This window comes from Bombus affinis, chromosome 6 (genome assembly GCF_024516045.1).
Source record: "Bombus affinis isolate iyBomAffi1 chromosome 6, iyBomAffi1.2, whole genome shotgun sequence".
NCBI classification, from domain to species: domain Eukaryota; kingdom Metazoa; phylum Arthropoda; class Insecta; order Hymenoptera; family Apidae; genus Bombus; species Bombus affinis.
In genome coordinates, this window is record NC_066349.1 from 12,535,556 (window position 1) to 12,558,683 (window position 23,128).

Sequence of the window (23,128 nt, forward strand, 5' to 3'; positions counted from 1 at the left end):
TATGGAATACCGACCTCGAAACAAATCAGATTTTTTTATATATAAATATAAGATAAAATAATTGTTTAACTACTGTAATTAATCAACTCATAAATTATTTGTTGAAATTAGTGCTCGGAAAAGGTCCTCGAATAAATATTTTTTATTCATTCGTTTAGACTGGATGGTAAGACTGTATTTTATTTGTAATTCCATACGAAACTTTACTTTTAATTCAAATATACTGAATACTGAATCGGTAATATCGCATGTGACAAAAATGGTAAGAATCGAATGAAATGGAATCGAATGACAAAAATGGTAAGAATCGAATGAAATGGAATCGAATCGAAACTACAAATATAATAAATTTTGTCATATAATATCAATGATAGTAAAATAACTATAATGTCATAAAAAATATAATATTATCTCTATTATTAATATATTATTAGAGTAAAATATTAATAATAAAAATGATATTATACGTATATTATGAATGTCTCTTTTATATTATTAATGCCACGTTGTCCACGTCATCCTACATAAAATTTAAATTATTTAAAAAATTATTATTAGGAAAATTATATCCTAAATAAATAAACTTTTTTACCTATACATACGCATTTATTTGTAATGATATGCTTGTTCTTTATTTTATCTATGACCCAGTTCCGTCTAACGCGTGTATGACCAATGAGAATGTGAGTGACCGTTGTGACAGTTCTACAGGTGAAAGAGGTTTGACAGCAGAGTAAGGAATGGCGTTTATTACTGTGCGATATAAATCAATTTAATTAATAAATTAATTAAAGAAAGGAAAGATTTGTAAAATGTCGGGTGAAATTGATATCTTTGAAGATAATGAGGTGCAATTACCTCAAGATCTCGGAGATGATGTTGTTCAAGAAGTTTTGAAGACTGGTACGGATTTGCGTCAATATTCCAGACAAATTGAAAAAGAATTAAAAGAAGTGGAGAATAAATCTATTCAAGACTATATAAAAGAAAGCGAAAATATTGCAAGTCTCCATAACCAAATTGCTGCATGCGATAATATTTTGGAGGTTAGATTTTAATCTGCACGAATTACCAGTATCTACAATTTATAATTTCTAAAATTTGATTACGATTTCAAAAATGAAATATATTAAAAGATATGATGTGTGATCTAAAATGCATTTCAAAAATTTTGTTTACAGAAAATGGAATCAATGTTAATGAGTTTCCAATTAGATTTAGGAAGTATCAGTTCAGAAATACTTTACCTACAACGTAAGTCTGTAGCAATGAGTCAACAATTGTCTAATAGGCAAATTATTAGAGGACCTCTTAGTCAGTTTATCGAAGATATGACAGTGTCAGAAGCTCTTATTGCGTAAGAATTAAGAATAATACAAAGATAATATCTCGTTTAAAAATTTAGAAATATTCTTAAATCTGTAATTATAATTTATTAGGGGAATAATGGATTGCCCGGTGACTGAAAAAGAATTTTTGACCCAACTACAAACATTAAATCATAAAATAAATTTTGTAAAGGAGCAAAGTTTTAAAGAAGCAAAGTCATGCTTAGATGTGAAAGATATATTAGAGAAACTGAAAGTAAAAGCACTAGCAAAGATCAGAACGTATCTTTTAGAACAGATTTACAAATTCAGGAAACCAATGACAAATTATCAAGTCCCTCAGAATAATATGTTGAAGTATAAATTTTTCTTCGAATTTATTTTAGCGAATGAAAGAAACGTAGCTGAAGAAATTTGTGGAGAATATATTAGCACAATGAGTAAAATATATTATTCATATTTTAAGTCGTATTCTTCGAGACTAATGAAACTGCAGGTAAAATAATAGTATCAAATCTTAAATAGAATGATAATCAAAATCTCTTCCTAATTACTAAATTATGTAGTTTGAAGAAGGAGCAACTAAAGACGATATGATGGGAGTTGAAGACACAGCAGGGAGAAGTATTTTTCATAAAACTGTATTAAAGCATAAGGGTACAGTATTTTCTATAGGCAATAGAGGAGATGTATTAACTTCTCAGTTGGAAGCACCCATTATAGTACCTCATACTGCATCTAAAACAAGGGTAAATATGAAAATTATCACTTTTAAGATAAAAATCATATATGGAAATATTGATACAACAATTTCTTTTGTGTTTATAGTATCATTACGAAGCTTTGTTTAGGAGTGAACAATATGCTCTTGTAGATAATGCTTGTAGAGAATATTTATTCTTAACTGAATTTTTTAAAGTACGTGGTGTGCAAGCGATGGATATCTTTAATCAGGTAAAGTACTTTTCATTATTTATGTCAATTCTAATAAAATGAACAAAAATGAATATATAACGTTATGTACTTAATAATTAGGTAATGGGAAAAACAATAAATCTAATGGTGAAAAATCTGCAATCTTTTGTGGAAGATTGCTATGATACCATCGCTTTATTCTTGTGTTTACATTTAGTAATGCGATATCGCTTAACTTGTCACAAAAGAGCAGTACCAGCTTTAGATAAGTATTGGGATAACATGACATCAATAATTTGGCCTAGGTATTTAAATCAACATAATAATATAATTTTTAATATCTTAAGTGATAGGTTAAATATATATATTTTTTGTTTGAATCTTTAGATTCGAATACGTTTTTCAATTGAATATTCAAAGTATAAAAAGCTGTGATCCACTAAAACTCACCCAAGAGACAGGACCACATTATGTAAGTTTATAACATTAAAGTATATGTTAACGTAAGTTTCTAGAAATAGTAATAGTTCAAGAAATTTGTACGTAGATTACACGAAGATATGCTGAATTTAGTGCTGCAATGGTTGGCGTAGTTGAAGGATTTCCTTGTGAAGGGGCTACGCAATTATTAGCGGAATTGCGAGAAGCCGTGCAGTGTTTCCTATTAAGAATGGCAGCTACATTTTGCACTAGAATACAACAACTAGTTTTTCTCATCAATAATTATGATTTGGTTCTTGGTGTATTAATGGTAAAACAATTAATTTATTGCACTTAATTAATATTATAAGAAAAAATGTGTTATAGATGTAACCATATTCTTTAGGAAAGAACACGAGACAATTCGAAAGAAGCAGAAAGTTTTCGCGATCAATTAAATGCACGTTCTTCGGAATATGTCGAGGAAATTTTAAGTCCACATTTTGGAGGTATAATACAGTTTGTCAAAGAATCTGAAGCCATGATCGAGAAGGGTCAACCCGATGAATCAAAAAGACAAGAGGGAAAAGCATTGGCTCTTGTACAATCTTTTACGAATAATTGGAAACGCGCGTTAGAAGAAATTAATCACGAAGTATTAAAATCTTTCCCTAGTTTGGTACTTGGTACAGCACTGGTACAACGTGCAATGACACAGTTAGTGCAATATTATCACAGATTCCATAAAATCTTACCGCCAAATGCTCGTACACAATTAACAAACTTCCATCATATAATGGTGGAAATGAAAAAATATAAAGCGAATTATTAAAAAGAATAAACGAATTTTTATTAAAATCAGGCAGAATTATCATAATAATGTATAACATTATATCAATTTTATTATTAAATTTCGTCGATTTAGAACGCAATGTAATTGTAAATGTTATATATATTTATGAATGGAAATATTATATACTTTATTTATAAATTATCTTTACAAAAATAAAAAATAATTTTATTATAATTATCAATATGATTGCATAATTTTTATCTCTATTCTATTTATCGCATATAAGTGAGAAGACAAAAGATAGTAATTAGTCAAATATTGAAAATAACATTAGAAGACGATAATTATGAAAAAACATAGACTGTACATTTATTTATAAAATAATACATACTATAATAATACTAATCATGGTATTGCGTTACCATTCTATACAATTAGGCAATTAATTTTTCGCACTTAGTGGCTCGTATAGCTTTCGTAGCAACATGAGCGATTAACACGCATTTATGTTATATAAATTAGTCTTTCTATTTGTTTATACCTTAAAAAAGATCCCATTACATTTATGCAATTTCACAACATCTATGGCAAATCCTGTCGATTTATCCTTATTGTTGAACTTAATGATAGTTCTAGAGATTTATTTTTTCTTCCTTTCCCGAGATACCTATGTTTTTGTCTCAATTACGATCTTTTTGAGACGAATACTTTAATTCTTTGCGATTTACTGCAATAATCCCTAAGAGTTAAAAATTCTTTTTTCTTTTACTAAAATTTTATTTTCTTCATTATCGCTACATATTTCTAAAAACAGAACGTTTATTAGGCTAGTATATAATTCATAAATTATTATTAGATTATCACGTAGTGCAAACCTAGTCTAAGATTATTATTATATTTTTCTTTAGCAAATCGCAAAGAAGTAATAAGTATAAGAATATAAATATTTTTCGTGTACTGTGACTGACATATGCATTTCCTCTTAAGACGCCTAACTTTTCAAATTGAATGTAACCGATCTATGTAACCGATGTTGTAGTGGCTATAGTATGCCGTCAATTGCGTGCAAAACTCCATTTGTTGCTGGTATATTATGTGTTACGACATGTGCTTCGTTCACTCGTACTCGACCTGGAACAACATAGGAAATAGTTTACGATCTTTCTTCATTACAAAATATCTTCTTTGAAAGGTTGTTTCATAACGGTAATTACTAAATGGAAAACAATTAATTTGAAAATAATTACAAGCAATTATAACATTGAAAGTGAAAGAACAATTTCAAGGAATAAAGATGGGTAAGGCAGCACCTATGCATCCATTAAAAAGAAATTCATTCCGTATCATACTTTAATGAATACGTTATGGGGCGAAAGGGAGTGTTTAATCACGAGGTGGGGGAATCGCTGCTTAACGAGCAAATAGGTTATTAGGACGCCTATTTTTTCACCGTTCGCGTGCCAGACTACAATTTTTACGGGAAGGAAATTCTTTGAATTTTTCTGGCATACAAGATTATTATTCAATACGTATGTTTCGTTCAATTAACATAACTTTGAACAGCAAATCAAGAATTCAGATTCGTTAGTCATAACTAGTTAATATTTTCTCCAAGCAGTTAGATTTGTTATTTAAAAAAATTATATATATATTTTGATAGAATATTTTTCTTGGGATATTAAATCTTACTTAATACTTTATATTTTATAACGGAATATCTTTCACTTACCACCATTTTTGTGAATGTGAACAGGCGATTGAGGACGAAGGGTATCCTTTTGCAAATAATACCTCATACCAGCTGTGTATAAGGTAGATGGAATCACATGTCTCGAAACAATGGTTTTCGCAGCTTCTGGTCCGTCTTCTTCCGTCCAAACCGGTGCTCCGTCCTTCGAAGATGATTCGAAAGCGGAGTCCGTTGGTGCGAAAACGGTGAAAGTTTTAGGTCCTGCAAAAGTTATTTCCACATTGCTATACTGTTAATAATTCTAATTTTAACACCTAGATGTTGTCATACATACAATCATAGACAATTACGACGGCTTCTGTTAAATTTGACTTAATAAATATCAGTGGAAGTTCGGATTACTTTGATTAAAATTTGATGAACTTTCATTAAAGTAAGTTTGAAAATTTCATTCAGCCGACTTGAGATAATTTATTGATTATTATTATTAATGCATATTTCACGCTTTAAGTATAACTCATTCCCTTCGAGCTTTGCTTAGAACGTAACCTTAAAATGTACAAAAATCAAGTTACGTAATTGTTACACGATATGGTGATAATTAATGAATTAGGAATTATTATATCCACGTATTTTTAAATAAAATCTTTTGAAAATCATAAAATACCTGGCTATATATACGTCATTAAATAACTATTAGCCATCTATATCACTAATAGATACGATATTACGAGCACTGTTATTGGGTAAAGGCTCATTAACCCTTCAACGATGGAAAGAGTTTCGTCAGAAAGTAAAACAAGTTCTACGAGTGATGAAGCATCGCAAACGATGATTTAGATAAGTTATCGAACGTGTACCGGTTATTTGAATCATCAATTTCTCATCAATTCCTCTTTATTACCGAATACAAGAAATCCATAAACTACATCTTATCTTGTGGCATTTCAATGACTCAGGCATGATTGATATATAAGTTAATTTTGTAGCTGATAGTAATTTAACAGTTCCCTGCAATTTTATGCGTTCATAAATGTGCGTTATTATTTATTTTTTATTATTTAGTTATTATTATTATTATTATTATTATTATTTATTCGATCTGTCTTACCCGATAAAGTATCTTGAAGACCCGAGATGTAAAGCATTTTAAGGAAGTTGGTGAATCTTCTCTCGCGGTCAGCCTGCAACGTTTGCACCAAATCTCCAACCGGAAGAGGAAACATCACCCTGTCAACGGCGTGGGCGACACCCTGTGGTATCTCGATGTCCCGTTTATTCGATGCCACTTTCGCACCATTTATCGTCGTCACCTGCTTGTAAAAATGAACAAAAAAGCATAGCGCTGTTAACGCCGCTTTCCGCTTAGATCAATGTTGATCTTACTCGTTTTATACTGTTCTAAGTAATCATCGACCAGAGGGAAACGAACTTTCGTCCTTCGAAATGGAGAGTTATACGCCTTTAACGCCGAGAATTTAAATAAAAGTTACACAAAGTTGATGAAAAAGATCCGTGAGAAACAGTAACGAAGATCATTCGTTTTAATCTTTACCAATATTAGATCTCTAGAGAAGAAAAGATCGGACGATCGTTTATGTTACGACGCACAATGTTATGCATTATTAACGAGCGAATGGAATGTTTCCATCGTTTTGCAGAAGGTCGACAAACTAGATCAACGCGAAACGATCGATCGAGCAAAGCGGTGAATATGCAGCGCTGGTTATGACTCATTGATCCAAAAATGAGGATCGATGGAGATAAATCGCCGTTAAGGTCGGTGAGATTGTCAACGATAACATAATCTGGAATTACGAGGTCTCTGTGAAATAAGGGACATACCTTGATGTCGTTCCATTCATGGTCGTGCATTGCGTATTCGTTCACTCTTAATTGCGTTCCAGCTAAGCTAACGCCAGTCATTTCATCTTGCAACGAATCGATCCTGAAGGCTCCTGGTATCACGTGGTGCAGCAGTAACTGCAAATTAACCATATAAACCATATAAATTCCAGCGATATAGTCTACTTAATCATCGTATAGTAGACCATAATTCCATTTAAGGCACAGCGGTAGTTGCAAATTAATCATACAAATTCCATCCATGTAAATTTTATTTAATCGTGGTAAATTACTTTTACCCATAATTCTATTTAAGAGAGAATTAATGATCAACGGAATGTGGCATTTTACCGTGACGTTAACTCCCTAGAAATATGATTACATTCTGCAATCCAATAAAAAATTACTACTTATCAACGTATCGCGCAATTACTCTTCAATTCGAGGGTGGAGTTTCGTTTGCTCGTCAGGAGCTAAAAAGATGATCCTCGCGGGATTAATATCGTTGCCGTGTTATAAATCAACAAAAGTGACGTACCCCGCTAAGAAGTCGTGGATTATCCCGGAACTTTTGCTCTGCCTTTTCTGGACCACCAAGTTGCACCAAAAGCGTCCTGAAAGCTTTGTCTGTCGGGACAAATATTGTGTACGGCCCTGTAATATCATAAAACAGTTTTTATAAGCGTAACGTTAGTTACTTCCCTTGTAATATCGAATCATATTCGTTAGATTCAAATGGTAGTCCAAATGATCGGTTCGAAAGTGTTTCGAAATAAAATAACAGAAGCGATCGTCGCGAAAGAAATTCGAGACAAACTTCGATTACATGCTACTTTTTCTAACTCGTAGATTATTTTTAAAACGTAGACGATGAATCTCAGATAGAATGACTCGCTGTTTTATAATCCTATTTCAAGTATTCGTCCACGTTTCGCACGATATTGTGTAACTCGCTGTAGCTTAGCGTCATTTTACGATTTGCGACAGGGTGCGTTTGTTCTGGATCTGGCTCGAGAGACGTCACAAGAGTGACAAACGCATCTTTCTCAATCACGAGGATAATTATTATCCGGTCGTTTCTCGCCCAGCGTGAAGGGACACCGTTACGCTTCTTTGCTTTTTAATCGACGGAAGTGCACTGTTTTTCCGTTTGTCTGGCACGTCGATAATTGGATCTGGCTGTTGCACGATCTCCTCCGACGCGTTTCTCCACCGCTTATTTTCGCAATCGTTTTTAATTGCCTCAGAAACGACTGGACATTGTCCGACTGTCTAAATTATTACTTGCGTAACATATCCGTGTAAATTATAAATTATACATATTTAATAACGTATTTATAGTTGTATAATTATATAATAATCGTATTTATAATTTATACGTTTAATAGATAAGTATATTTATAAAATATTCGTGTTATTACGTCTTCACCGTCGATGTTAACGGAACGAAGAAATTGAAATCGTTGGATTTGTAGTTACGTGGTTTGTGTTTTACGATTGCTACAAGCGAATTTATTTTCAGTAATAGAAAGTTTTAGTACGATCAATGAAGAGCGATCGTACAAAACACTGTAAGTGTCAAAGTTGAAGAACTTTGATTTCTTATTGGAGAATGTTCTACATACTAACGCGAATAGAAGTAGCATAGAATTTAAGTGCAATTTTATGTTCTGAATAGTCGTTAACAATGCTTGCAGATGGTGTCATAGCATCGCCTCTATAGAGAAAAATGTAAGCGCCAGTAAATTTTAGTTAATTGTTTCTTGGCTCTTATCCGAGCTTTTATCTGTCTAAATGAATAGAGCATTGAGTTTTCTGTACAATTAAAAGGCGGCAGGTACAGCGTTTCCCATAGATTCAACTTTTCTTATTCGTGAATTTGGACTGCATCGATGCATAAAGTGTCTTCTCCTCCTGAAAAAGTTGTTTCGTGGTGCCTGCGTTTTCTACAGACACTCTTCAATTATCGATCAACCATCTTAAACGTATTAACAGCAAATGTGCTAGAAATTCAACCTTGTGCCCATTTCACGAGACGCGACACAAAAGTATCATGAAATAAAAGATGAAAAACTAACGAGACTTAAAATAAATCAGACCTGCAGATCGTGGATTCTTCGGTATCTTATTGTTTTTGTCCGCGATCGATTCTTCGATAAACCTTAATTAGTCGTTCGTTGTTAGAGCCATAAAGGTAACGTAACAGCAAACACGGTGACTGAATTTATAAATTGAAGACAAGAGATGTTACAAACGTTCGATCAAATCGATGGCTTATATAGGTCAATTAACGCAATACCGTAAGATGCAATTAAGCTGACTTTTGTAATTTAAAGATTCGTATAACGAGGTAACGACCATTATTGTTGTTGCGATGAGGCAGGTTCTGTCGAAACGTCGAGACAATCCGTGTGAACATTTTTCTAATGAACGTTGCTTGGCTAAATTAGACGTCGAGAAGAAGCAAAACATTTGTACAGATTATAAATCTTCGTTCTTCACCAGGTTAACGTATATGGAAGTTGAAGTTCGAATTTGAGTAGTTTAACGAAAAAGAATTTTGCCGAGTAATTTATCGAGATCCGAAAGATTTCGTTCGTATTAAACGAAGACACTGAAAGCTTCAAAATTTTCATTAAAACGGCACCATAGGCTGGATACTGTTGCAATTTCGTTTTAATCTTGTTCTAAAAACAAAACATGTAGTAATTCATCCATCAGTTACCTTACAACGTTCAACTTCTCAGTGATAGTTATTTCAAAATTTTTACTTGAAAAATTCCATATGTCTCTGTAACATCTTCATTTCAATTTTACTACGACAAAAGGAATCTAATGGGCCACTCACCAGTTTCGTTCAGCACGTTGTCCAAACCCGACTGCCTCAAATATTTAGCCATGGCGAACAATCCTTCCCTCCTAAGCAACGTGTTCAAACTCTCGTGTATCTGACTCCTGGTGGAAGGTGATTCGATCGCCGATGATATGGTGGACCTTTCAAAGTTGTCCTGATAGATTATATTCTCGTTGTGTAAGGTGGTCGATGGCCTCGTGGTGGTCGGGATCGTCTTGAGGGTCGGCAAAGTTTCACCGGTTGGCCTGGTGGTGAAGTGAATGTAGGAATTGGTCGACTGATGCGAGAAAGTCGTCGGCACCGATGGAAGTGTCGTTGTAATGATTTCATTGACCGGAGCCATGGTCGGGATGAAGTGACTTCTTGTTACACTTGGATATTTCGACGTCACTCGACTGTCGTGATCCAAGGAGGTCAATTTAGGGGTTGTGTTTACGGTTCCAAGTGAATTGTACACGTGGCTGGTGACGCTCGATGCCGAGGACAGATATTTGTCCGTCGTGGGCACGGAATTTGGTGAAATTGTCACGTGAGGGAAGTATTCTGTCGGTTTGCTGCAAAAAGATGATGTTTTGGTTAATGGAACGTGAATGACGCGAATACAGTGAACGTTAAATCAGGATCATACACAGAAATTGCCTAATTACAATATGTAAGTAATTATGATTACACCATGTAAACACTTTCGTAGCCACTGTAGTTGGATTCTGAAGGGTATTGTGAAAGAACGATATTTAGAAGATTGAGATTTGTAATTGATGCAGTATGAGAAATTAAAAATTTATCGAATTAAATTAATTTGCTCTATCGCATACCTCTCCGTGTACCTCGACGAAATAGAAGTAGACCTCGGAGTAGTCGATCTAGGGCTAGTAGACGCAATACTTTGACTCGAGGCTGTCAGACTCTGCCTCGTCGAAATGGAATTTGGATCCAAGCCGGACCCGAAATTCTGAAGCGAAGTCACAGTCGTCGGATTCGAAGAACTCGGTGGCAACTTTAACTCTCCTTTCTTTATCTTCTCCACGATAGACTCGACCTCGCTTCCCTCTTTCTCCGCGTTCCCTTTCACCCCTTGCACCTTGTAACTGCCATCAGGTTGCTCCTCCAATACCACAAACGTCACCTTCTTCGCTGGTAGACTCTGAATCGGTGCTTTTCCAATTTCCTCCAGCTTTCCGTCGCTCTTCTGTCTAATAACCTCAAAGTCAGCTCCAGGAGGAAGCACACCCCTAGTCAGCTCTTCGAAAATAGCTTTCGGTGGCTTGATAGTCGTCGTCGAAGTAGTCAGCGCCAAAGTAGACATAGTTAAAGTGGATCCATCGGTAGGAAGGTTAGACGTTAAGCTGCTTGAAGAATCAATTAATTGAATCTTCTTTCCGTTAGGAAGAACTATGTCCCTGGTACTGACGTTCCTCACGTCATCGTCGATAGATTGAGCCAGAGCCAGCTTCAGTTGTTTCAACAAAACGTCTCTTTCCGATCCTAAGGAAGCAGATCTGGTCTTCGTCGTGACGGTCTTCGAGGTCACTGGCTTCTCAGTCTGATATATAAACTTGATCTCAGGCTTTGGCTTACCCTGTTTCACAAACTGATTCTGCTGCTCCTGTATCAAGCTCAATAAATTCTCTGGGATAGTGGGAGTGACTGTTATCTTTTCTTGGTACGTTCTGGGAGAGACCGCAGTGACAATGGTCGGTTTGATGGTCGTTGTGGTCCTCGCAGTTGTCGTTGTTGTGGGTGGAATTGGTGTGGTCGTAGAGAACTTCTTCTGATGAGTAGCTATCGCTTTCAGGAACAGATCTGTTTCGGATGAAGTGATTTTTCTCGCTGTTGGTAGCGATACGAGAACAGGAGACGTTGCAGTGCTGACAGCAATCGTGCTGGCAGAAGTGACAGGAACTGGCAAAGGAGTAGTCGACGTGAGTTTCTGAAGCTGTTGGAGTCTCAGAAGCTCCTGCTGCCTTCGTAGCTCTTGTTGTTCCAATAATAATTGCTGCCTTTGCTTTTGCACCAATTCCAACTCACGTTGCTTCTCTAGATATTCTTGCAGCTGTAACGTCTGTCGATCGCTGAACAAAGGTTGCGACAAGTCTTGCTGAAGGTTCTGAAAGTGGCTATTGGTGTTCTGATACTGGCTGCTAAATTGCTGTGGAAATTGTTGCTTGGCTGGTTGAGATTGGAATTGAGTCTGAGCGTTCAAGTAGTTTGGATTGCTGAGTTGTTGAGCTATTTTCTGTTGCTGTTCTTGTATCAATTGCTGTACTTGTTGTTGCTGTTGGTACAGCTGTTGAAGCTGTTGCTGTTTTGCACGATCTACTTTGTATTTGGCCAGGGATGGGTAAGACGCGCTGGTTTGCGGCTTGGAGGCAACTTGGTCGAAGGACCCTCGAGAATTGGTCGCATCTTGGGGTCGACGGAAACGTTGCTGGTGTTGCTGAACGTCGCTCAATATTTGAGCCTGTTGAGAAGCTGAGAGACGCGGCCGTGGATCGTGCGATGGATGACTCTAAACAAAATTACATACATATTCGTTATATTGTTATTATGTTACGTTTCCTTACATTTTCGCTGATCATGTGAGCTTCCGAGAAATCAAATTGATCAATTTTATTTCTATTTTTCATAAAATTCCCAATGTCACATTATCAAAGTATACAATTGGTGTCCAATATTTCATTAAGAAATCTCACTTTCGTGAATTAGTTTCTAGGAGGTAACATACAGAATTAAGTTTCAAGGAAAACTGCAAGAAATCACATTTGTAATCATCATTCTTCCATGCATTCGATCATTGTACCTCTTGGCCGATTCGTACATCTAAAAATAAGATAGAACATTGTTTACCATGTTAATAGGTACTTAACAAATTTGTGAACAAAGAAATGGCGTGTAATGAGCACAAGAATTTACATAAATTGCGGAATAGTCAATGATCTACCCTAGTCGCACGTTTAATCACCGGCGGTTATAGATTCTGCAATTATCTGCAAGGCAATCCAGCGCGTATTCGTGATGATTAATCATCAGCTTTGTTCGAGAAAGAAAGAAAGAGAGCCCGATGTAATTAAGATCGCGATAATTAGCCGAAGCATTGTTCTAGGCTCCCTTCTCCGTGTCGTTGTTGTACCAGGGGCTGTGAGACAATCTCCTCGACTCTTCGAGAAAGTATAACTCCGTCGTGGTTTTCATTTCGCAGCGTCCTCGCGTAATAACTCGTTCGACGATCTCGAATTTAAATTGAAATCTCTTCTACCACCTCGGTACGCGCGGCGACACTGTTCCAAGCTTTTGCCATCGCGTTCCTTTGTTACCTTTCTCTTTAAATTAAAATTAAAGCATAGCTACGTGCCAAGAGTTGCGCGTCGAGGAGAATCTCTTCAGTCCACGCGATGAAAAGTACATTATCACGAGTGCGCACGAAGAAAAATATTATGCAAATGATATTTGTACAGGAAATTTCTTTCTATTTAGTCGTTAACTACGATAGGAGATTGATCAATCTGAAATTATGTTTTTTAAATAATTACTTAGCAAATAGCAATTAGATGGAAAGGAAATTTGAAATTATAATACGATGAACGATATGGATAAAAGTTACGCTGGTATCATTATCATAAATTACGAGTTAATGAATCTCTGGCCGTTTATCAACTAGCTTGCTTGCTGCCTTACTTGTATTTCATTTTGTTTTTAGCTGTTGTTTCATTCTCTTTCTAGTAGACCGATTATAAATCCCGTGTGCAGTTAACTCTTCGCAGACTACTGATGACGCTACGTTGGCGTCATGACCCAGGTTGATCCCAGAGGTGGGTCACATTATAGCGGTGTCTATGCAAATCGTCGAGTTTTAAGAAAAGAATATCACACACAATGGAAGGCCACGTGGATTCGGTCCAGCGATCAACGTGTTAAAGAAAAATGTTCGATAATACGATCGAAAGTCAATGCCATCTATAGAAACCACTGTCATTGTCATGTCGGCTGCTACTAATTGCCGTAGTACGTTCTAGCAGTCTCCTAAATCTCGTAATAATGCTGACGGTAAATGCGAGTCAAAGGCGATCAATCACGTGGTGTCTGAATAGACTAACTGGTAGCAAGATAAACAGGCTAAGACGAGTAACTGGAGCAGGTTTTTGCCTCTCGCCGAGGCCAGAAAAACGTGTGAATAAATGCAGAATGGAACGTGCTATTTGAGAATTAGACAGAGAACTTATCATAATTGTGCAGTGAGACGATTATGCAATTAAAATTTTTTGATTTTTTAATATGGTATTGCAGATAGATTTGCTTACGAAAACGATAGATCAAATATTCTTTTTATCGAAATGGATCTTAAAATTTGGGGAAATGATACAATACTTTTATTATACATGTATAGCATTTAACCATCGATAAAGACAAATTTATGATTAATATTTATTTATGAGAATACAATATAATTAATGACTCTGTTACATTTGTATAGGCTTATGTTTCCCTAGTTTTTGCTAGTAATAAAATGGTTTAACGTGATTAATTTCATTTTGCAAGTTGATTAATTAAATAGACGCCGATGATCGATCGATCTTCATATAGGATTTGATTATTATACGTACACAGAATGTTGTATTACATAACGATAATTTCAACACCAGTTAGTAAAGCAATAACAATGTTTACCTCACTCGAAAAAAAGTATACCGCGATGTTAGTTTTCTCCGCTTACTATTGCGAAAAGTCTCTGTCTCCGGTTAAGAGTAATTGAGGCTTAGAAAGTGGACGTTTTAGAGAAACTATATGGATCTATGATGTCAACAATAAAACATTCTTCACTTCTTGCACCTATTTGCATGCAATCTTAAACCAGATGACTTCACGAAAGCATAACGAACTTCGTGCATTCTTCTTCTACCGCGATTCCTCTTTCAACCAAACTATGTGCGTTTCATTCATCAACTAGGTGTTTATGAAATATAGCGTCTCAGCTACTACTATAAATTCTATTCGTGTACTTATTAATCTATACATATAAGTATATAACACTAACGATAATTAAAATTCATATTCGTAGTTTCGTATCATTAAAAATTATCGTTATAATAATAGTTGCAATTATGAGATATAGCACAGAGTTATTTTCGCGATTCAACGTGCTAGAGTTTCGGTAATGGAATTTCATAAAGCGCGTAAAAGTTCGCAGTCTACTGATCAAACATAACGCAGGTAATCGGTCAAGCAACTCTGCTTCTACAAATTAAATTCTTCCTCAAAGATTTCATCGATCGCGATCACTGACGTAACGAGATCACGCGCAACGATTGCGGTGCTGTCCGCGGATCGTTGGCCACGGTTTTCCCACAGCTGATGTGGAAAAAAATGTAATCTGGGCGCGGCTTCCTATCTCTCTCTCCTATTAACGATCCACGCGTCCGCGTGTTTGAACTATCTCCAGATATATCAACTGACCAGACAACCGTTCTATAGATCGGCACGATCGTGGATTTCCTTCTGATATCACAAGGAGAAGGCCTTATAAGCGATCGTGTTTCAACGTGCAGTTGGTAGTGAACGGATCGTTTGAAATCGAACGTGGAAACAGTAATGGTCGGTGAAGTTGCCTTCTGTCTATTCATGGGGTTGTGGAAGCGAAGAAGAACGAAGGAGAAAGGTGGCGGATCGACAGTCACAGTGGTGTAAGTTGGTTTGCTCGTATTTTGCATAGAATGGTTATCTGTGTTCGTTTAAAACGTGAGGATCTCGTTGAACGATGTTCTGATCGCAGAAAAACACAGATACGATACGTGCATTTTCGTCAAGTTTTCGATTTTAATGTTATTTTATGACCGCGAGGGAATATTTTACTTTTAATATTATATTATATTATATTATATTATATACATATATATGGCTGGATAAAAAGAAATGGGAAACGAATGAACTACGAGCCGCAAATTACATCAAAGCATCAAATATTAGTTAATCTACGATCAACTGGTAAAAATATTTCGAACAGAGGGAAATGTGTTTCAGACACTTATACAATATTCCTTGTTACCTAAAAAGCCACAGACTGCAACGATTCCATCCGATTAATTAAACCACCATCCTTCGCTATATTTCATTCGACGATCAACGCAGAAAAACCATTCACTGGTTCTTTTTCCTTTTTTACAACTCCAAGAAGACGTTCACTTTCCACATATATCCATGAGGAAATTCTTTGCTATTACATCTTCGAGCAGCTTAGCCAGGTACATCCACGCGGAATATGCGGCCAGCACACTACCCCTATTATGCCAGTGATTGCATAATCGGCCTGCATGCACGATCAAACGCGTGCATTCACTACAGGACACGGTATAGTCCCGTTATATAACGGGTGCTCCTTCACTTTTACGCCCCGTAGAGTATGGCGTTCCTAGCGTTCAACAGGACAGAAGATTTCTGCCACCTTTCGCTTTCCTTCCGTTTCGCAGAATATTTCTGAACGCCCAGAAGTCATTATCTCTATATTCGGTAATAGCGTTCGGTATAGTCTTTTTTCTTTTTTTCTTCAACGTTCTGACGCATTTCGTCGCCATTGCGAGATCCCTTTTACTTCGTCTTTGCTTTTTAGGTAGGTGGTGCCCTACGATGAATCTTTCTGGATGGTTGAGAATCGGATCAAGAGACCGAAGGACAGAGAAATTAAAATATTAAAACATTGAAATATCGTAACGTCGAAAGATTGAAAAATTGAAATGCTTGGAAAACTATAAGATCGGAAAATTAAAAGAATCAAAGATCAGGAAAGTGGAAATGTCAAGGTAGAGCCGAAAAAATCTTAAATCTAGCTAAGACACGTATGTATATTATAATCAGGGTATCTATTGGTAACATAATTAGTTTACATAATCCACACGAAGTCACGACTCTTGCGGATTAAAGTACATAATACGTAATAATATTCGCTTCGTACATTTATCACCGAGCGTTTACTACGTGTCACAACTCCTACACAGATTAATCGCGCTTGAAATCCTTGAAGTGCTCCCTAATTTGTTTATATAATCGGAGTAGTTCATCTTCCGTGTTAATTCGAGAACGTTGTTCTTTAAATATGTTAAGAAATACAAACTGCCAATTAATCACTCGAAATATCTTGATAATTAACACTTTTTCTTTTTCTTTTTTAACACCTTATATACAATATAAGCTCCGGAACCGCATATCCAGAACGCCAATACATAATTCAAAGGAAACTTCTTTTAAGGAAAGAAGTTCGTTAAAGTCTTTTTCTCGTTTCTACGACCATTTTTATTTTCCAAACAGCGACATACGTGATCTTTATAAAATTTATAATCCATAAATGGCAGGCGGACGAAGTGTTTTCAACGACACAAGGCAAATAACGAGACGACATTAAAGCGCAGAGAAAGTCTGTAATATTTTTAAACGGGACGATCTGTTCCTCTTCCCACGACTTTCGAAACTGACGTTACTTCCTGATTAATTTCGATATGTTCTCTCACGTTCGAATAGTCTCGGTTAAATGAAATTGTCACTTTGCTAACGAATATATAAATCGCACGTTCCGGTCGCTTGGCGGTGGAAAAGCGCGCGAGGAATTGGTACACTTTGCTTTTTCATAATTGAGACACTTGGAAGGAGGCTGCAGCATATTTGTGGCAGTAATTTTCTCGAAACTTCGACTAGTAGATTTTATTGTGTCCATGAAATATCTCGCTGTTGGAGAAAACTTACTTTTTCGTAATTGAGAGACTTTCAAGGAGACTGCAAGACGTTCGAATCACCGATCCAGTCGAAACTTGCAACTGTCGTATTTCGTCATTGTGTTCGTGCAAATATTACGCTGTTTAGATAATTTTCAACTACTTTAAAAACACCGATATTAATTTATTTAAAGAGAAACGAAAGTTTTGAATAAAGATATAGTAATATCTTTCGTTTTCTATTCTTGCCAATCCCTTTTAGGATCCTCGATTTTCTGTTGATCGATGTTTTGTTAAGCGATTCGACCAGCGATTAACAACTGCGTGCTAATGACACAAGGATTCGCGATAAAATTAATTTCACGCAACCTTATAAGCCGAAACCCTATAAGCGATATTTTAATGAATCCTATTAATTCTACTTTCTCGATCTGCATTCTAAAAGATATAATTAAAAGGCGCGACTGTTATTTTAAACGACTGTACATGCCATAAAGATGAATACGGAATCGCGAAAGTGTCCTTCTATCTTTTATCTTTTAACGTATGCTTTTATCCTTTATTCTTCGTAGAAAGTATACCACCAGTTGATTGCTTTTACTTTCGATCGCACGCGGGATCGTTCGATTTTAGTGAAAGGACGACCTGTAACATAACCGTTTAACTGGATTCTTCTGCGCCAGTTTGTATACTTGTTCCGTACCACGTATCCTATGTTTTTTATGCCAGGATTGCAAGAAACGCAAGCAATTACATGGAATAATTTAACGAGAATCTCTCCGATTTATCTAAGATCTTTCATACACGGGGTGTCCTAGATCGTAATAGTGGAACAACTATATTTGTTCTTTCGCATAATGTCACTTAATAAGTTAGCGTATTTATTATCGTAAAGTATTAATGAGAGTCGCCAACACGTTTACGGACATGTCCCATTTTGTGCTATTAAACGGTACAAGTCGTACGGTAAACATTGCTCAACAAAATATTTACATATATTATAAGAGAATCAATGTCAAACATGATCTAATATGTAATCAAATATTACGTGATAGCTGATCAATATTTGTACATTGTGCAATGTGCATATAGTGCAACGCGTAATTTAGCGATCTCGGGGTGAAAGGTATATGTTAATGAGAAACATGCCAAGTTGTCAACTGTCACGAAGAGTGAACGATTGGAAAAAAGCTGTAGGAGCATGTACCACTCGGTCATTTGTTTTCTAATATGGATCCAGTATAAATGATAGATAATGATAGACATTTCTTTTCTTGTCCTGATATCCTACAATGTTATAGCACAAAATGAAAGTATAAAATAACGTTAAACGATTATACGTTTTTACCATTTCTTCTCTTTCTTTTTCTTGTAGTTTGCTATAAAAAATATAGATTGTACATATACCACGAACAATAGCCAACAACAAAAGCATAAAACTGTATATTACGCATACAGTTAAATTCTAAATCTTATCTAGATTTTTATTATACTATCCGATAGATTAAAGTATAGAAATTGGATTTTCTTAATAAAATCGTGTCCAGAAATTTCTCATTTTTTTCTTACTATTCTTCGTACATTCTAATGACTGCATTATGGATATAAGTTAGTTGTTAAACACGAATGCAAGTTAAATTACTAAAATAATTATTCAACCATTGTGTTTGTTCTCGCCGGTCAACAAGACAGACATGGAAATTTCTCCGAGAGTGGTTAACATCCTCCATCTTCTTATAGAAAGAGAGAAATTTCACCCCAGGGTCATGCAGAAGTCGCACTTTCGATCTTACTGTCGTGAAACTACTTCTCTTCCTGCACCTTAAGATATGAAGTTCGATAGCCGTGCACCGTTGCTTCAATTAACGTCACTAGACTTCCTATCAATTTAAAAGGAACTGTTTGTAAGAAAATAGGCCGGCCAACTTTGACAATTACGTAGGCTGGTTTTGTCATTGAGCATAGAGTATGTCGGAAACCTGGCGTTCTTTAGCCTTTGCTTCGTGTCTTCCGAAGAGAGAGATTGATTAATTGAACAATGAACCGAACAGACGAACTTTTACATTCCTGTCTGTGAAATTTTATAGATGGGTAAAATTTAATTGCGTAATGTATTCAAATTTTATTCGTGAAAGTTTAAATACAGAGACAGCGTCACCATGATTTTATATGTAAATACGTGTGAGATGTGACTAATGTGTACTAAATAGAATTGTGAGTGTAGTAAAAAGGACGAAGAAGATGAAGATAAATTTCTTCTCAAAACGAAATTTAGGTCAAATTCTTGAATTTCTTTTGCCGAGTATGATATGTATATACACGATATATTGAATGTATTAGTATTATATTTAATCTAATCTTTCAAAAGATTTTTGTATTTAATTTCAAAATACAAAGTAGCAACCGGCGACCAATTTAAGAGAAATCCGTGTCACGGCAGAACATATTAAGAAAATTTCTGCCGTTTAATGATGCCCAAATTTGGCCAAGCATTTCAAGAATGTCATAGTAACCTTAATTAACCGAAATCGCCTTCTTCGTGGATCAAAATATAGTCCAAATACATTTTAAAAAATTTGTTACTTTTATTTCAAGCATCCTAAAGCAAGGAATGCTACGATCGAACGAGTTTCTAAACGTATCATTTTCAGAGACGATTTACCTGTTCGATCTTCATTTATTTTCATTCTGGAAAACATTTCCTTCTAACGAGAAATTACATTGAGCATATTGCTGGTTAGAGCCTGCTAATCAGCAAGGTTTCTGGAGAAAGTGAGAGACTATGTGGCATCCTTCACCTTCACCTATTGTCCCGTATATTCGCCTTGATCTCACTTCGTGTCCTCGAGAAAGGTGAATCGAATCGTGCTATTTAGCACTACACTTTGATAAACTGTTCGAGGTCTCGGTGAATATTATTGAAATAACAGGAACTTCTCTATGCTGAGTACATACGTCATAGAAATAACGAAATGAATAAGAAATAAATTGGAAGAATTCTTCTTTCGTAAAATTAGACGAGAAACGAGCGGAAATAGAAATTACGTATTGTTCGTAATAGGAATTTCGAAACGAAAAAAGTTACGACAGTAGGATGCAATAAAAAGAAATGGAGCAGCGTAATCCTTCGACGAAGGGAGCAAAAGCTGAAAGAACAGCAAGTGAAAACGAAAATGACTATCGTAAATGGATCTCCTGCGACTGCTTGTTACCAATGTCGAGGGCAAATTTTACAAACATTTAAAAAGTCGCGGTTCTATCTTAACTTCTCCTGGCACGTCTTTTTATTAATTTTATAGAAGAATGATAAAAAATCCTAGATCAGTGTGATATGGATCGCATAGATCAAAATCGTGTAGTTATAAAAGATATACGTTAGAAATTTAAATAAATGTTGGTATCTGGTGGATGCACAGAATAAGAACGATTTGTCTCAATTTTATGGCAAAGTTTTTCTTAAAACATTAAGAGACTTTGATTGTTGCGAGATCGCGATATAAAAATTTAAATACCGCAGCAGTATGCGCAGTATTAAAATTATTTCAAGTGCGATTGGAATTATCGGGTAAAGCGGAATAAATCAACGGTAGACCCTTTCACCGTCGTTTGTCGGAAGGAAGAAACGATGAATTGTCGCGCTCGATGGAGCATTCCGTGCGTGGAAACGGAAGCGTCAAAGACAGCCTATTGGCGAAACTACCGGTTCTTCTTCCTCTTGGTCTTACGTATCGCGGTCTGTCTAACGGCAAAAATGTGACTCTCGATTTTACGTACGCTCACGGTCAACCTACAAAAACTCTCCGTAAGAGAAACTATTGGGAAATATAATCGGTGTTTCTTGGATGTCACGCACAGGAGAAATGTCTGTAAACGCTATAATGTCCTAGACTTTATCGCCGAGCTCGTGAAAGTGTTGTTTGGCGGAATGACAGAAAAAGGCAGGCAACGTGTTTAACGAGATTTGTCGTTGACGATATTGAATAATTGACGATGTTAGAAGGTCGTTGTGCGCGAGAAATAATGGCGATAAAGAAATCCCATTTTCCTCTTTGTCGTTGGATGATTAAAAAAGCCAGTAATTTCAGCTCACTTCCCTGTGCCACTGAGAACCTGCTTTAACTACTTTTCTTAAATTCCAGATATAATTTCTGTATCTGAGATAAAACTTTTATATAACGCAATGATACGTTTCTAAAAAAGGAAATTGAAAATTGCATGAAATTTATCTATTTGTCACGTTCCACCGATACTACCGTAATATCTTTGGCCGCGTTAAAGAAATATCAACGTGGAACTTATCGGTGATTAACCGAAGGATGTCTATTAAAGTTTTTATCCTTTAATGGATAAAAATTGAGTACGTTAGCAAGTTTACGACGCGACGTATTAAACGTTGGATAGCCGTGATGAACCTTACTTTCGTTTATTAGATGCTAGCTTTCTGCTAGCTTCGCCTCTAATTTCATGTTGCTAATTCGATTAGAAATTCTATAGGCAATCTATTATATTACTGTTTCGTTTCTATTTCTTTTCCTTTTTTTCTCTTCTTCTTCTCTTCTTTTTCTCCTTTTATCATTTCGTACGGTTTCGTTTTATCTTTACTCGGTTTGAGATTTGAAAGTTCCTAAACGATTATCATTTTAATTACTGTAATTAACATATTGATCTAAAATCCTTTAAACGTGATAATACATATGCAAAGATTTATAATACGTTTGGCCGCGGAAGAGGTAGGAAAATCGTGACACGAGAAGAGGAATTATAAGAACGTACGAAAGTAGAACCAACATGCTCGCTATTCACCCACTAACAGAGTGACTTCTGGCCTCTGTTTCTACCTTCACTCGCAAACTCCTATCTGATGTCAGGTCTTCCTATCTTCGTCTTTCGCAATATCAATTTCCTGCGTCCTCTTAGCGGCATCTTCCTCTAATTGGCGGATTTCTCTCGAGAATCGAAGAAACCTTGCACCGAGAACTCGGTAATCGACATGCTTTGTGTCGGTATCAATGACCATCGGATATACTTCATGAAATTTATAACTTTCATTTAGATTGACGGTCCATAGAGAATTGCGAAACTTTGGAAAACTTTGGAATGCTGTGCGCTAGATAAAAATGTAATAAAAATTTGCTAAAGATCGAATTGAACTGAACTATGAAATGGTAAACTTGTTGTCGAGTGATTATCTTCAGAAGCTGTCAGTTTGCTGAAACAAGCTTCCGGAGTAAGTTTTTGGAGATAAAGTGCCGCGTAAAGTTAGTATTAGGATTATGGAATAATCGATTGCAGCGTAAAAGCGACTGCGATATTACGAGAAGAACGAAGAAGTAAGATTCTTTGTGTCCAGCAACGTCGTTGATACGTTGTAAAGATGGAAGATGAGAGGAGACACAGTACAAAAACAGAGAAGGTAAACTCCACGGAGCGTTACTTATTACGCGGAAAACTGAATTTGATGATGAAGAGAAATCTTGCGGCTGGATCATTTCAGAATGATTGCAGAAACGTAATTAACACGACTGTGCGTAATTAAGTACAACGCTTACTTTGAATTTCAAGCCATTATCTTAATTATCACTGTAA

General features: G+C 35.8%; 2 protein-coding genes and 1 long non-coding RNA gene across 9 annotated transcripts in view; 2 read left to right on the forward strand and 1 right to left on the reverse strand.

Annotated features, from left to right (window-relative positions):
* Positions 1-657: 657 nt before the first annotated feature.
* Positions 658-3,697, forward strand: LOC126917644 (vacuolar protein sorting-associated protein 52 homolog). The gene is made up of 9 exons (XM_050724753.1): positions 658-1,046; positions 1,182-1,357; positions 1,440-1,824; positions 1,895-2,077; positions 2,157-2,282; positions 2,364-2,548; positions 2,631-2,715; positions 2,791-2,994; positions 3,070-3,697. Exons 1-9 carry the CDS (start codon positions 813-815, stop codon positions 3,493-3,495), a joined length of 2,004 nt encoding a protein of 667 aa, XP_050580710.1. The 5' UTR covers positions 658-812; the 3' UTR covers positions 3,496-3,697.
* A 103-nt stretch (positions 3,698-3,800) lies between these two features.
* The window catches only part of LOC126917642 (mucin-3A-like), a 28,491-nt gene continuing 9,163 nt past the window's right edge, over positions 3,801-23,128 (reverse strand). For 6 of the 7 annotated variants that reach the window (XM_050724746.1, XM_050724748.1, XM_050724749.1 and 3 more), the window contains 7 exons: positions 10,661-12,354; positions 9,840-10,399; positions 7,530-7,645; positions 6,992-7,129; positions 6,258-6,462; positions 5,186-5,407; positions 3,801-4,587 (listed from right to left, as the gene is read on the reverse strand). In XM_050724746.1, coding sequence (XP_050580703.1) covers positions 4,499-4,587; positions 5,186-5,407; positions 6,258-6,462; positions 6,992-7,129; positions 7,530-7,645; positions 9,840-10,399; positions 10,661-12,354 — 3,024 coding nt within the window. In that variant the 3' untranslated portion in view covers positions 3,801-4,498. The remainder of the gene's footprint in view (positions 4,588-5,185; positions 5,408-6,257; positions 6,463-6,991; positions 7,130-7,529; positions 7,646-9,839; positions 10,400-10,660; positions 12,355-23,128) is intronic. The other variant, XM_050724752.1, reaches the window with a different exon arrangement.
* LOC126917649 (uncharacterized) lies at positions 15,398-16,967 on the forward strand. The gene is made up of 2 exons (XR_007711019.1): positions 15,398-15,523; positions 16,447-16,967. It is a non-coding gene; the product is annotated as an uncharacterized LOC126917649 (long non-coding RNA).

What these genes read in the sequence shown, in the direction of transcription:
- LOC126917644 (XM_050724753.1), top strand. Translation starts at nt 813, where the DNA reads ATGTCGGGTGAAATTGATATCTTTGAAGATAATGAGGTGCAATTACCT. An exon ending in AAGAGACAGGACCACATTAT is followed by an intron (nt 2,716 to 2,790) that starts GTAAGTTTATAA and finishes ATTTGTACGTAG; the next exon opens with ATTACACGAAGATATGCTGA. An exon ending in TGGTTCTTGGTGTATTAATG is followed by an intron (nt 2,995 to 3,069) that starts GTAAAACAATTA and finishes CATATTCTTTAG; the next exon opens with GAAAGAACACGAGACAATTC.